Source organism: Ovis aries, chromosome 1 (assembly GCF_016772045.2).
Source record: "Ovis aries strain OAR_USU_Benz2616 breed Rambouillet chromosome 1, ARS-UI_Ramb_v3.0, whole genome shotgun sequence".
Classification (NCBI taxonomy): Eukaryota; Metazoa; Chordata; class Mammalia; order Artiodactyla; family Bovidae; genus Ovis; species Ovis aries.
In genome coordinates this window covers 189794050-189809352 of record NC_056054.1, presented here as the reverse complement: position 1 = coordinate 189809352, position 15303 = coordinate 189794050, and the positions used below count along the sequence as shown (strand labels likewise).

General features: G+C 42.4%; 1 protein-coding gene across 19 annotated transcripts in view; it reads right to left on the bottom strand.

Annotated features, from left to right (window-relative positions):
* The window catches only part of KALRN (kalirin RhoGEF kinase), a 699404-nt gene that overhangs the window by 177152 nt on the left and 506949 nt on the right, over window positions 1-15303 (bottom strand). For 4 of the 19 annotated variants that reach the window (XM_042232403.1, XM_042232409.1, XM_042232417.1 and 1 more), the window contains exon 34: window positions 8965-10387. The exons of the other annotated variants lie outside the window; for them this stretch is intronic. In XM_042232403.1, the coding sequence (XP_042088337.1) occupies window positions 10325-10387 (63 nt within the window). In that variant the 3' untranslated portion in view covers window positions 8965-10324. Of the gene's footprint in view, window positions 1-8964; window positions 10388-15303 lie in introns of those variants that run through there. 19 annotated transcript variants of the gene reach the window in all.

The following is a 15303-nucleotide window of genomic DNA, read 5'->3' as shown; positions in this document are numbered from 1 at the left end:
TCAATAGCAGAATGAGGAGCAAAATCAACTTTCCTAACTCCAAACCAGGGTTCCTTCCTTCTCATTGCAGTGCTATATTTTCTTGCCCAGGTCTACTTGTATGCAATATCCTGTGTTTGCAGAAATTTGAATGTGGTTTACAGTAGAGCTTGCTCTGGCTTCCTAGTGAAATCAGCTGCTTAATGATGGAGTAACATATGATTTCTAGAACCAGGTCATGCAATCTTATAGCACAGCTTATAATAGGACTAAAGTAGCACATGGGTCTACTAGGTAAAACATTCTTTGAACCATTAGTCAGTGACTCTACCAGGGGATTCAATAAGTTCACATTCCTATTGTGTAAAACTTACTGTGTAGAGGCTGATGCCAGATACTAATAGAGAACTTGGTGGGTTAGCATATAAATAATGCAATAAATTAAGATATGAAAGGGCTCAAGTTCCTCTATGTCCATCAGGACATTGTGCTCTTAAAAACTGGTTCCCTAAGTCTGGAAAAAGTTTTAAGAACAAGAAGTCTTCCAATCTTCATATTTTGATTAGACATTGACACATTGACTCAATAAATTCAGAGCCCAATAGTCAGGGATGAGGCCTAGTGAAAATTAGGCAGTGGGAATAACAGAAAACAATGACTCAAACATGAATAACAGTATTTCAATGTATATGTTTGAAATTCACAAACATACACATGTACACACACATAATACACATACTTGTTGAGTAGATGCAATATTTGAAATCTGAGTTAGAGACAAAATGTAAATTATATGCAAATATGACTTGAGGTTACTGCTAATGTAGTCATTCTGATGTTCACTAAACATTTTTAGCTTTTTGCCTTCTGGACACGTAACTCGTTTGGTTTACTGTCCCCTTTTGGTTTTGTTGGGCCACATGACTAGTCTTGGCCATTGAAGTTGAGTCATTTCTAGGCTGGATCATTTAATTTTGGGTTAAAATCCTTTAAAATTATCTTTCTGTCTGGGATGGTAATCAGCAACTTTAGAAGATGATACATCAGCTAGGGTCCCTGATTTTCTGTGACAAATAGAGCCCCATGCCAACCCATTATGAATATGTAGTCTTAGCAAGAAATAAATCTTTGCTTTTTTAGCAACCAGTATTTTTTAAGTCATTTGTTACCGGAGCACAACCTAGCTTGTCCTGACAGATATATCTGCTTTCATTCTTTTCCCTGGATGGGGAAGATACTGTCTTAGGGATAGATACTAGTAGGAGCTCAGGAATATTGGGAGAGTGGTAAGGAAGATGAAGTTAAGGAAGGGAGGGATATGTAAAAGGGCTATTCTAAGACAAATATAAACATATACACATTAAATGCAATTTGGGAAGACTGCTGGGCTGGAGGAAGCACAAGCTGGAATCAAGATTGCCGGGAGAAATATCAATAACCTCAGATATGCAGATGACACCACGCTTATGGCAGAAAGTGAAGAGGAACTAAAGAGCCTCTTGATGAAAGTGAAAGAGGACTGTGAAAAAGTTGGCTTAAAGCTCAACATTCAGAAAACGAAGATCATGGCATCCAGTCCCATCACTTCATTGCAAATAGTTGAGGTAACAGTGGAAAAGTGTCAGACTTTGTTTTTCTGGGCTCCAAAATCACTGCAGATGGTGACTGCAGCCATGAAATTAAAAGATGCTTATTCCTTGGAAGGAGAGTTATGACCAACCTAGATAGCATATTCAAAAGCAGAGACATTACTTTGTCAACAAAGGTCCGTCTAGTCAAGGCTATGGTTTTCCAGTGGTCATGTATGGATGTGAGAGCTGGACTATAAAGAAAGCTGAGCACCGAAGAACTGATGCTTTTGAACCGTGGTGTTGGAGAAGACTTGAGAATCTCTTGGACTGCAAGGAAATCCAACCAGTCCATCCCAAAGGAGATCAGTCCTGGGTGTTCTTTGGAAGGACTGATGTTGAAGCTGAAACTCCAATACTTTGGCCACCTGATGCAAAGAGCTGACTCACTGGAAAAGATCCTGATGCTGGGAAAGATTGAGGGCAGGAAGAGAAGGGGACGACAGAGGATAAGATGGGTGGATGGCATCACCAACTCAATGGACATGGGTTTGGGTAGACTCTGGGAGTTGGTGATGGACAGGGAGGCCTGGCATGCTGCGGTTCATGGGGTCATAAAGAGTTGGACACAACTGAGTGACTGAACTGGACTGAATTGAACTAGATTTTATTACTGTTGTTGTTACTATTATTGTTGTTACCATGATTATTATTATATTTATTATTATTATTTTTAAACAATCTGAAGATTATGGCCATTACATACTATGACTCATCCTTGGTAGGACTCATCCTTGATAAAGAGAGGAAGGAGAAATAATTCTAGCTTTTGGAATCTCTTAGATTAATGCAATAGCTATGCTTCCTACATAGTGTGAATTTTGTTCTTTGAGTATATTTTTTTCTATCCCAGTTGGACTAGACAGTTCTTGCAGTTAGGACTATATTTTATTTTCCTTGTGTGTACTTTGGAAACAGTCCTAAAGCTCAATAAAATCAAGCTGAAGGCCAGCTGCACTTGTTATCAGGGAATTGGCATCACATTCCATTGTTGACCATCTCTTGGACTGACTCGAACAGATGCATCAGTTCTCACATTTTCATTTCCTGGAGCTTCAGGAATATGTAATGAGAATCATGAGCATGGTGATAGGACAGGGCAGTGAGGAAAAGTGCATTTGCAATCAACGCTGTCTTTGGAATTATAGTCCTTTTCACTGGCGACCAACTCAGTGAAGCAAATCAAATGAGACATTTTTCAAATCTGACTTTTCATAGCAACTGTTTCAATTTTTTAGACATGTGTGCTTTTGGGTTTATTCTCCTTTTTATTGCTCCTGGCCCTTGGCGCTTTTCCTTTTGCAATTGTCCCATTTGCCATTCTTAATTAGAAATAATCTACAGAGCCCACAAAGTCAAATGATATATTTAAAAACTCATAGGTGTATAATACAATAAAAACTGTTGAGGGAAGAGTCAGCATTTATCAGAATCCTTTGCACTGTCACTGTCTAAACCATACAGTATTTTCCCACACATAGCTGGGCTTCTGCTTGCCTGTTTGATCACGGCCTTGGAGCTTCTTTGCTAACTTTCCAATTGCTGTCCTTGTTTATCAGTTCTTGTCCTTGATCTCAGGTTATAACTTTGCCTATCACACACAAGCCTGTCTTCTACTCTTGCATTACCTGGAACTCAAGCAGCAGGCTCCTTGTTTTTGCCAAGAGTGACATTATTCTTCAGAACTCCTTCTTACTCCCCAGTGGTGTAGTGGAAGTATTCACCATCAATACAACCAGTCGGGTTGTATTAAAGATGGAAAATATTTCTGTTTTTCTGCATACTAAAAAAATATGCAATTGGACTAACAGTGCCTACTCCGTGTCTGGCACTAACATAGGCAGTGGGGCTACTGCAGTGAAAAAAGCAGACAAGAATTGCTGCCCTCATGGGACTTATTTTATAACAATGACAAATCCAATTACTAGTAAGATATGACATGGATCCTATAAAACTGTAGTGGTCCGTTATTCAGCTAATGATCTACAACTACATGTAAGGTACAATGTTTTTGCATTCTATAGTTTTAGTTAAAAATTAAATTTTTATCAGGATAGGCCAAAAGATAGTTGACCCATACCAGGTATGATCAGAAGCCCCCTCCTCAGCACACATGTTGGTCCCCACTCTCACCCTGGGATCCTTTAACCCTGATTGATGCCATAGCAGCAACCCAGCAAAATCGGAAAAAATCAATACAGCCAAATATAAAAATTCCACATACTTGGGTTAAAAAGGTCACCATTGCCAGGCAACAGTACCCCTGGACAGAGTAACAAGTAGAATTCTTATTTCACTTCTTATTCCAAATTCTTATTCCTCTGTCCCAGAAACTCAAAGGCATGTACGTCGAGACTCCCTCCTCCCATCGCTGCTATTTTTTCCTGTGGCTACCATCATCCATGACCATACCCACCCACAGCGGGCCTGGCTAGATGATCAAGCCACTAGCACCCTCGATGGCCACTGGTAAGGCTGGATACATCATCTATGCTGTGAAAACTCCCTCCCAGGCCAGAAGAGGCTTGCAGAACTGGCAGAAATAGGGTTCACAGGACAGATCCAAGAGCCAGCTGGACATCTCCCCTGAACCCCTGTGTTGAGATTCTGCTATTCACAAAACCCAACCTAAAGCAGACTGGAGTCAGAGCCTGAGCAGCTCCTTTGAATAGAGGGAGTAAGGGCTGCTGTACCAACAGGTGACCCAACACAAACAGAAGGAAGGTGTGTGAGTGGTATTCCTTGAGCTACTTGGGTCATCAGAACCACAATCTTATCCTTGTCTTCTGACTGCATTTTGGTTTTCTAAACTTGTCTTCCTTTTTGGATTATGTATTTGCAATTTATTTAACGGGCTCACATCCTCACAAAATTCTTTTTACTGGGCTTCAGCACCTTTCCTATGCATATGTATTTGCGCACCTGTATTGTTGAATTACAGTCTGCCTTCCTTCTCACGGCGTTTCTAACACTGATCTGATTAACTGAATCCTCTGCACGCCACCTCATCTCCTCCAACCCAACCTGTTTGCTTATACGCTCCATCCTTGTGTTGCAGTGGACAAGCACTATTTGTTTTTAAGGAATAGTCATTTTTATAGCACAGCTTAGAGTCTAAAGCTCAGGAAAACACATTCACATAGTATCTTTCATAATATGGATATTCTAATCATCCAAGTTTTATGATCCTCATATTTTCAATTTATCATGGTCCACATGTGGAATAACTATGACAGATATTAGAGCCTATGCCACCTCCTTGTTACCAAGCTTTTGGGTTTCTGATGCACATCTGTGTGTGCTCAGAGCTACAGAGTAGAGTTTCTTCCTTACCCAACTCTGCTCTTCCCCAGGCGTTCCTTTCCTAATGATACCTATTTTATGCTGAAGCTAAAATAACTAATTAATTAGCTTTCTTTGAGCATATAGTGAGTACAGAGAATTAAAATGGGGAGATGCTCACATGGGTTTATTATCTACATCTAGAATACACTTCAACTTGACTATTCTATGTGATTTATAAAATGATTCTAATATATGCCATGTATTTGAGTATAGGATTATTTCTAACTCATTTTCATAGTCTGTTCAGTGGCTCTTACAGTGTCTGGTGCAGAGTAAGAGCTTATTGAATAAATGAGTGGTCCCAATGGTGGTATAGGAAGAAAATGCTAGAATATCAGAGTTGAGAGACAGACGAGGACAGTTTTAGAAATGAAGCTTCTAAAACCTTTGGCTCTTGGATGGTCAAAACACATATGGGAGCGGAAGAGAAACAGCTCCTTGTAACTCTTGGGTCCTTGTCTGTGAGATTCAGTGGGAGACCTTACTTTCTCACTGTGAGGAATCAGTGCACAACTGGAGAAAATAACAAAAAGAAAGGCAAGTACTGGAAAACAGGATTTTCTCTTTCATGTCTATGGTTTTCTTGGGTATATTTAAATACCTGGGAATGTGATTCATCAGTCATTGGGTTTAACAAAATCCACCCTCATTTCCCCATATACTTTAGTGTTACAGGAAACTTTCAATTATCACAACTAATGGGATGGAAGCAAAAGTACACATAATCAAATACCATTTCTATTTGCCTTTGGAAAGCATTCTGTCTGCCTTACCCCCAGCGGGTTTGCTTTTACGATGATTAGTTCTAGCTTGGGCTAATATTAAAATGAGTTTGCATTTTCTCTGTCCAATACCTGGCAGTAGAAGAGAAATGTGTTTATGGCAGAGGAAACTTATGCAGGGCTTAGAATTTGTCGCAGTTAATCACCCACATGGATAATCTATATGCAGCAAGTGGGATTTTGAACAGACTAAAAGGCAAAGAGCAACTACATGTCCTGGATTTTAATGGCCCGGGGTAGATACCCCAGGGGAAAGCTGTAGCTCATGTTATGAAGAGTGTGAGCAGAGAAAGAACACTGAACTAGGAGGGAGGCAACTGGTGTGCTCATCCGTGATGCCCAAGGGAGGCCACATAACCTCTTTGTGTTTCAGTTTCTTTATCTAGAAAATGTAATAAGGATACCTGTACCTGTTCACCTAACAGATTAACTGACAAAAAGGAGTAGTGAATAAAAGAGTTTGTAAAAGTATTAAACGCTAGGAAAACACCAAGTATTGATAGACAAACAGTGAAATACTGTCACCAGCTTTTCACAACCTGTCCTTTGCCCTAACTCCTCAATGCTTGGAGTCTTATGCTGTGGCTTCTGAAACTTAACCCAATTTCTTAAGGATTCTGCTCTTCCAGGAATAGCTACTTTGACAATGTCCATGGATCCTAATGAATAGTTACATTGTTTATCAGGATTTTAACAGAGATCTTTCAGCTATGATAATTAATCTTGTTGTTGTTCAATCACTGTGTCTGATTCTTTGTGACCCCATGGACTGTAGCCCGCCAGACTCCACTATCCATGGGATATTCCAACAGAATACTCGAGTGGGCTGCCATTTCCTTCTCCAATAATACTTAACCTAGTGGCTCTCAAAGTGAGATCCCTGGACCACCTGCAGCAGCAGCATCTAGGGATGCAAATTCTTGGACCCACCCCAGACTGAGTGAATCACAAGCTCTGGGAGTGGAGCCCAGCAATCTGTGTTTTAACAAGTGCTCCAGATGATTATGGTGTACACTCAAGTTTGAGAACCACTGCCTTAACTCAAACGGAAAAAAGGAAACCCAGGAGTTGGGCTCTGAGACGTGCTACTGAAAGGCCTTTATTTCTCTGAAGCAGGTAGGATAAGGCTTACGGGACTTTTCAAATCATACTGCACAGCTGTGTGTGTGTGTAAGTAAAACGATGGCCGAGAACATAATTTTCTCTGGGAGGTCTGTTTCCCAACCATCCCACCTAAAAATGTATCACCACCTTCCTTAGCACTCCCCACTTGCCTTTCTTGATCTACTTTTCCTTGTAGCATTTACTACCTCTTAATATGCGGTTATTTACTTATTTCAGTTATCGTCTGTCTCCCCCAGCTGGAATGTTCACTCCATAAGGGCAATCTGTTTTGTTCACTGCTGTGTCCCTAGTTCTGAGAACTGTGCATGGTTCCTAGTCAGTACTCTGAATTAACAAGTGAACAAACAACTGCTGACCTTGAGAGAGAAGAAAATACTGGGTCAGATCAAAACACTGAAACACCTGCAAGAACCCTTCTTGCAGCTCAGGAGCCTTGCCTCTCTCTTCCTGCTTGGGGCTCTGAAATAAGTCTGCAGACAAGGCTTGGGTAACTGCCATCCTCAGGGGTTTAATTCACCACGCTGTTTGATTATCATTACAAAATGTGCTGTCTGGTTTTTCCTAGGCTGAGGGTAGTGTACTGACGGATCAATGCATTCACAGGGCTGGCTATGGGTGTGCAAGAGACCGGAGTGTGACACAACAGGGAAAAGGCCCTCTCGGAACAGAAATCTACTGAATTCTCATTCTTATGCTGCCCCTAACTTGCTATATTGTCCTAACCAAACTGCTTAGCATTTCTGGGTCTTGTTTCATCTGTGGATCTCAATGATTTCCAAGGTCCCTTTCAATTATATTAATAATTACACACCCATTCAAATATTACTTGATTAATGCCTCTCTCCTCCACTAGCAAGCTCTGTGAGAACAGGGGCTGAGTCTGTATTTGCCCACCTAGTTCATAATGCCCAGCAAACGGGGGCACTCAAAGATTTGCTGAGTGAGCAAATTCCTGAGGAAACCAAGTGGGAATCTCAGCCTCATCATCTTGTGCTCTATACAGCTAAGTTCAAGGTATGTGGATGTAGGTTTCAAAACCCTGGCCTGGAAGAGATCTCCAGTCAACAGGAAGAGCAGGATGCTGTGCCTCCCTCCACCAACCCCCAGAGCACACAGAGGTTGCAAAATTCATTAAATATATTCATGGCAAGGTATATGGGAGAGAGCCCAGACTGGGCACTGGCCATCAGCCCTGCGGTCTGAAGAAGCAAGGGTTTGGGGATCAGAAATCTGAATCACAGAACTGTCATTCTCTAGCTTTATGAGTTTGTACAAATTATTTACTTCTCTCAGCTTCAGCCTTTTTATCTGGAAAATGAAGTACTGCCTGCCTCTCAGGATGGCTCTGAAGATCAGAGGAGTTGATATGTATCAAGCGCTTTCCCAATAATCTGGTGGGAGGAGAGTGCTCAGTGTATGGAAGTCTCCTTGTCTGGTCCTGCCTTTTCTGCCCCTTAAAAGGTTCCTAACAAAGCTTCCTGTTCCAAAAAACTGACCCAAGTTGGTTATGGCTAATGGGAGTGCCCTGGCCAGCCTGGCTTAAGGGAAGATAGTGATCAGAGTCAAAAGTGCTTCTCAAAATATTTACCTTTGGAAATACATACTTTCTCCATTTGCTTCTAGTTTGCTTAAGGACATTTTGAGATTTGAACTTGCTCTAACTTGATATCAAATAGTGCAATTTTGTAAATAAATCTTAACTGATAATCACTTGAATGTACTCTTATCAGCGAACAGGATGAGTTAGAACTTCTCTATTTGGCTGCCTTTGTCTCGCCTTCTGCTTTGCTCTTGGAGGGAATTATCCTCCTGGTCCTGCCTTGCCCCTCCACCTTCTCCCACCACATCATCCACTTCAAATGACTATCTTTATCTCGGAAAACGAATTCTGCTGCTAGGCAACCAGAAAACAAAATCCACAGTGGTGGACGTGATTCGCATTGTGACGGCAACTGCAGTGGTGCCACCACCAGGCCAGACGTACACCCATTGCATCTGTCCTCAACAGATCTTTCCAGAAAGCGGGATGGGATGCATTCTTGGTAGAAAATTAAGGGCCTCAGTACTCAACAGAAAGTATTTATAAATCACTGTATATCAACAGCCTGCTTTAGAATAATTTTATTAGAACACATTCAAGAAAGTGACATATGGAAAAAGACAGCAGCAATTCTTAGTCATGCAAATGCCCGTGTTAAGGTTCTCCATTGGATTTAAATTCAAGTACAAAGACAGTCCTTTCCTGAGCCAGGTGCAATTCCAGAGCATGACACTTTGAGTCGAGAGCATGTTTCCTCTGCAAAGTTCAGAACACTGAACAAGTCCCACCCTCACAATAAGATTGTGAGATACATGGAAGTGTAAACTTTCAGGATTTTAAGGAACCCTTTACCCAAGCCCTCCCCCATAACCCAGCTGGGGGAAGTAAACCCAACTTTGGGACCTCTTATAAATAGATTTAGTCTACTGAAAATAAAGCAGTGGGCCTTAAAAAAAATTAGAAAATGAATATATACATACATATATATATAATGTAATGGAATCACCTTTGCCTTTTGCCTTGGTGTGGGATTTCCATGAAACTGTGTTAGGGGTTGGGGCTCTCAAGTGTTTGGGGAGTTGGAAGACTTTTTTTATTTTTTAACTTTTTATTAAGAAAAACTGCAAACATATACAAAAGGGAGAGAATGATATAACGAACACCCACGTGCCCATCATCTAGTCTCAACAATTATCAACATGTGGCCAGTTTGCTTATTTCTTCTCCCACCTCCCACCCACCCCTGCCAACAGGATAATTTGGAAGCCAAGGAAGGCTGGTAGGGTGATCTTCGAACCAGACACCTCAGCAGTGAGTAAGGTTAGGGAGGAGCTAGAAAACAGTGGCAAAACCTGGGTAAGTTGAAGCAGATGGAACATTTGGGAGAAGTAGTTCCTGCCAGTGTTTGGGATCAGTTGGAGTTGACCCTCACCTTCGATAAACCGTAACCACAGGAGGTCCCTTGTTCCTTCTCCCTCCCGTTCATGATATAGGGGAGGCAGGCTAGATTAAAATGATGGGTTTTTCCAGATTGGGGCCACTGACAAAAGAAACATTCAACCTGGAGAAAAACTCCAGGAAAACTCTAAAGAGCCCCCCACCAGGGTCGGGGGCCTGGCGTTCAGACTGGGAGCTGGGGGAGCGTGTTGGGCCCTGGGGCCTCTCACAGGTCCCTGCTGCCTCACTCGTTTTAGACTTTGGAGAGAAGCTCGGCAACCCTGAATTGCACCCAGTAGAGAAAGAAGCAAGGGGCCCCGAGGAGTGAGCCCATGGCCCGGGGGGCAGATTTTGCATGGAACATGTTGCCCTCTGAGCAAAGGCTGCACCCCACACCAGCCCTGCCAGAGCAGTCTCAAGAGAGGCGGGTGATGGGAGTCCAGGTGGGAGGTCCCAACGGCGGCACGGCTAACCCGGTGAGCTGCGTGCTAAACGTAAGTGGAGAAAGGATCTCCAGGTCCCAGGTACCACCGAGGAGCAAGGTTGCCATCCTGTTAAGAAAAGGGCCGGGGCTCTGTGATTTGCATATAACTTTGCCAAAATTTTCATGAGATCCTGTAGCCCTTTATAGAAAACAGAGTGAAACCATCAGTGTGACTAGTGTTATTTCTAGCGATCCCATGCACACAGTGCAACCTGGCAAATACACAGTCATTATTTTAGAGGAAATGGAGGACGCAGAGTGCTGTGTAGGACAGTGCTTGGTCTGAAGGTTCAGAGGTCAAGCAGGTCTAGCATCCAGAGGAGGATCACTGACTGGCCACTTTTAACTGTGAAATACTGCAAGAGCGCAAACCTGCACGCTGTTCTTTGCGTTAGTTCCCTGTAGAGCAATCCTGCTGTGACTTTCCAACTTCCCAGACAGACAAGGAGAAGTGGAGCCAGGAATAATATAAATAGAGATACATTAAATGAGAGGTCCAGTGGCAGTGATCATTAGTGTTTATTTCACACCCTTCCTGTTTCTTTGGTTTTGTTTTCTTGTTTCAGTTCTTTCAGGGTCCCTTGTGCCCTACCAAGTCTTACCATGACATTCAGCTAGAGAAAGAAACTAAGAAAAGGTTACTCATTTGTGCAGCAGATCTTTAGTAGTAACTGACTTAACACTCTTGATTTCAAGTGTTTCCGGGGTCTATAACGTGGTAATCTGGAACTTTTCTAAGGCACAAAGCTGGCTCATGCACACTGCAAGGCCGGCTAAGGGAATGCATTACTGAGTGAGGGAGTGATGGAGCCATGCCAGAGACCCCACATTCCAGTGTGGTTCTACCATCTCTATTGGGCCATTGGAGGCAATGGAATCATCCTTTCTTTAGGAACGATGGTCCCTCAAAGAGAACCAGCTTCTAGTGCTATTGGAAGAGTGAAATATTTCAAAAAGCAATGGCTCTTACCCAGGAGAAAAGTTTAAGAGGAATGAAAGAGTCTGACCTCCAATTTGACTGTGGTTCTGCTCACGGTGTCAAAGGCTACCTTATGGAAATGAGAAAATCAGTATGAGACACTTTTAGTAAGAACTCCAGCCAGGCAAAAACTGTTCATTAAGGGACAGAAAAAGCCTCAGCATGGAGCTCAAATGGCAGTTATTCTGAACTGTGGAGGTCGGGGGCGCTAAGGATTCAGAAGGGCGATGAGATTCTAAAGAAAGTCCGGGACAGGATGCATGTATTTGTGAAAGGACAAAGTACTGGTGCCCACTGAGCTCACCTTTCCCAGGGCAAAAGGGTCTTAAAAAATTTAAATCATATTTTCCTTTGCATAATGTTGCATTAACGGGCTGAGGGTAGGGATGTGGCATCGACTGTCCTGAGTATCTAGTCCCCCACATCGTAATTCACTGTCAGCACCAGTTTACAGATGTGCTATCACATCTGCAGAACTTACTTTCGTGGTGGAATTTAATAGCTTTATGAGTGCTGGATTTGACATTTGGCTCTTTATACAATGGTTAAAATTCTAAGGGAGAAGAACAGTTTAAAAAATATCTTTAGTGTCATCATTATTAATAGCTAATTTATTTGTATCATTTTTATTATCACTATTATTAATGTCTAATATTTGTTGCATCTTTACCATGTGCCAGGCAAAGTGCTGAGTATCTGGCATGCATCATTTCATGAAATTTGGAATGGGTAATACCATTACTCCCATTTTGCAGACTGGGGCATTAAGGTCCTGCCCAGGATCATACAACTGGCAAGTGGAGGGGCTGAGATCTGAACTGAGGTTGGTTTGACTCCAAAGTGGTCCTAACTGCTGTGGTAGATTGCCTTTTGTAAAGGAAAATCCATCTGCTAAATGATATTTGTATGTGTGTATGTTTGTGGATTCCAAAGGTCTTAGAAAGCATCCCTCACATATTTTGAGGATCCATGTTATCTTTGAAGACGTAACTAGAAGTGGTTTGGGTCACTTTAATATGTGTATTTATTAGATTTTGCACAAAAACTTTTATCTCCTTTTAAACCTCAAGATGTAATGGTCTCTGTGTACCTGCAAATCTGATGATGGTTTGTTATGTGAGACATATAAGAAATTCAGGCATGTAGGCAAACTGAACACTTGTCCTCCAAAACTGAGAAAATGCATGCACATTTACATAGGAAGTCACTATATTATATGGCCCAGTTGGTGCCTTAAAAGGGTAGTTAACATCCATACATCAACATTAAAAAGCGACGGCCATTTGTGATCTCATTGAGATGATTTTCTGAAAATCTAGCCTAGGGCAGAGACTAGTGGGAAAAATTTAAGTGGAAATGTGGTTTAAAAAAATACCATAAAATTTCTTTGAAATGTCAACGATCTCTATTATTTAGACAATAACTCTCAGCTTGGAATTCACAGATATCCCATATCCAATTGCCCTCTACCTTTGGCATTCTGATTCAGCAGGCCAGTTTTTTGAAATGTTTCCTTGGTAACTCTAGGGGTCACTTGGTTTAAGATCATTAGGGCCCAGGACTTTTCCATGTACCAGACAATACATGGTTGGAAAACCTGAGTTGTGCAGCATTTCAACTGCATTTTCACGTCTGCCAGTATACACTGTCCAGAAGCACTTGGGCATTTTCCATGAGGAGCAAGAATCAGTGAGACCCATTTTGATAGGACAGCAGCTTTTATTAACCAGACCTTCCAGAATTCTTTTTTTTTTTTGGGGGGGGGGGTATATATTGAGATTCCTCCCACCTCCCCCTATTCAGTTAGGTGCATGTGCTAAGCTGCTTCAGTTGTGTCTGACTCTTTGTGATGCTATGGACTGTAGCCTGCCAGGCTCCTCTGTCCACGAGATTTAGCAGGCAAGAATACTGGAGTGGCTTGCCACTTTCTCCTCCAGGGGATCTTCCCAACCCAGAGATTGAACCCACGTCTCTTACATCCCCTGTACTGGCAGGCAGCTTCTTTACCACTACCGCCACCTGGGAAGCCCAGGTATAGACTCCTTCATAGAAGCACTTAACTTATTAACATACTGCAGGTCTCACTCTAATATTAGGCACTCATAATATGAGTTTTCTGAGTTATAAAGAGAGGTTCTAGAGTCTCTGGGTAGAATATCCAGTGGTATAAAAATAGCCAAAACTGGGGAACATATTTGTTATATTATAGATTCATATCCTTTCTTGTTCTACAAAGAATTTGAGGCAGCTGGTTTTTAAATGCACCTTCAGTCGACTATATGTTCTAGATGCTTCTGTCTGAAGGATCTGGAAGCCACAGAGGCAGGTATGTGCCTGAGTTACTGCTTCTGTGGCAGACATAATAAACTGTCTTTTCTACATTCCTGGCTCATGTCATGTTCTGTTAGGCACAGCAGACAGCGAGCAGCTGACATGTGTAATACATGGAACATAGTATGTTCCTGTTTTTTTTATTTTTTCCCCTTGCCCTTGGTATTTTCAATCAGGTGCATTCCATTCAGTTGATCAGGAGGGAGAAATGATAGGACTTAACAGCATCTGGAGAAGGAAATGGCAACCCACTCCCGTATTCTTGCCTGGAGAATCCCAGGGACAGGAGCCTGGTGGGCTCCTGTCTACGTGGTTACACAGAGTCAGACACTGACGTGACTTAGCAGCAGCAGCAGCAGCAACAGCATCTAGGCCAAAATGTTGCTTTGTGTGTTTCTGCCTGAATCATCCAAATGTTTTGGTTCATGGACTTGGCCAGCAGAAGGCAGTGTACACAGCAGACATGAGAAAGACCTGAGTTCAAATCTCAGCTCTGCCACTTTCTGGATGTGTGACCTTGGGCAGGTTATTTAACGTCTACATTTTCCTCATCTGCAAAAATGAGGACAATGATACTTACCTTGAAGAACTGTGAGGACTGAGTAAGAAATTACATAAAAAATGCCAGGCTCATAGTAGGCATTCAGGAAGAGAGACACTTGTTACTCTAGGTTGTCCATGTTCTGGACGCTTCCTTATAGTAGCCTTCGTGCTTTCCTTGGCCTGTTCAGTTATAGCAGGGGCTTCTAAGGGAAAGGGCTGTATGACTTTCATTAGATGGGCAGATTTGCCCTTGGAGGGCACTTCACTGCTCTGTGTTCCTCTGTTACACACATGGAATGGCAAAGCCCATATTAAATGGTTTAAAAGAGCCTTTCTCCACCTCCAATTTCAAACTAGAGCCCAGACGGGCAATATTCCTTCACCAGAATGGGAAACTGAGGTACAGAAGAGTACAAATGTTGAATCGTGCAGACAGAAAGACATCATGAATTATGTTTTCAGTGTAGCTCTTTTTCAAAACTGATTTTTGTGACTTTCTTAGTTTTTTCATGCTTCCTACTCTACTTTTGGCTTCTAGCCGTGTGTGTGTGCTGCTCATACTGACCGCAGGGCTCCTCATCTGGAATTCGGTGAGGAGGTTACTGGCAAGGAGTGGTTAGCCAAGCATCTTGGTGAAGAACAAAGAGGCCCCGGGGGTGGTGCAGAGACAGGCTCTGCTGTGTCCCCTCCTGAGTGACAGACTGAAGTCCTCACTTCCAGAACACTATCCCAAAGGAAAGAAATCAGCCTCAGCAAGGAAGAGTCACTCCCTCTGTTTTTCATCTTTCCATTTTTCCTTGTGCTTTTGGAGAGAACTGTGAGACTAGGCCAGGTGGGAAGAGCATCCTTGACAATGTTTGTTTCATGTAACATTTTTGTTCCAAGTTCAGAAAAGTTAGAAACTTTCTCTACTGAAAATTATCAGAAACTTCGCTCTGTTCTTTGAGAGCAGGAGAGGAGGGAGGAGGAGGTAGGGGAGGGAGTGGGAGAGCTGTGTGTTAGCCTGATGATGAACCTGCTGTTAGGAACCTTGCTGCCCATGCAGGGGTGACCCATCCTCTCTACCCGGGGACCCAGTGTCCCCACACTGATCACTCGGGGAACCCCTCCACCTGGAATCATAGGGGGTT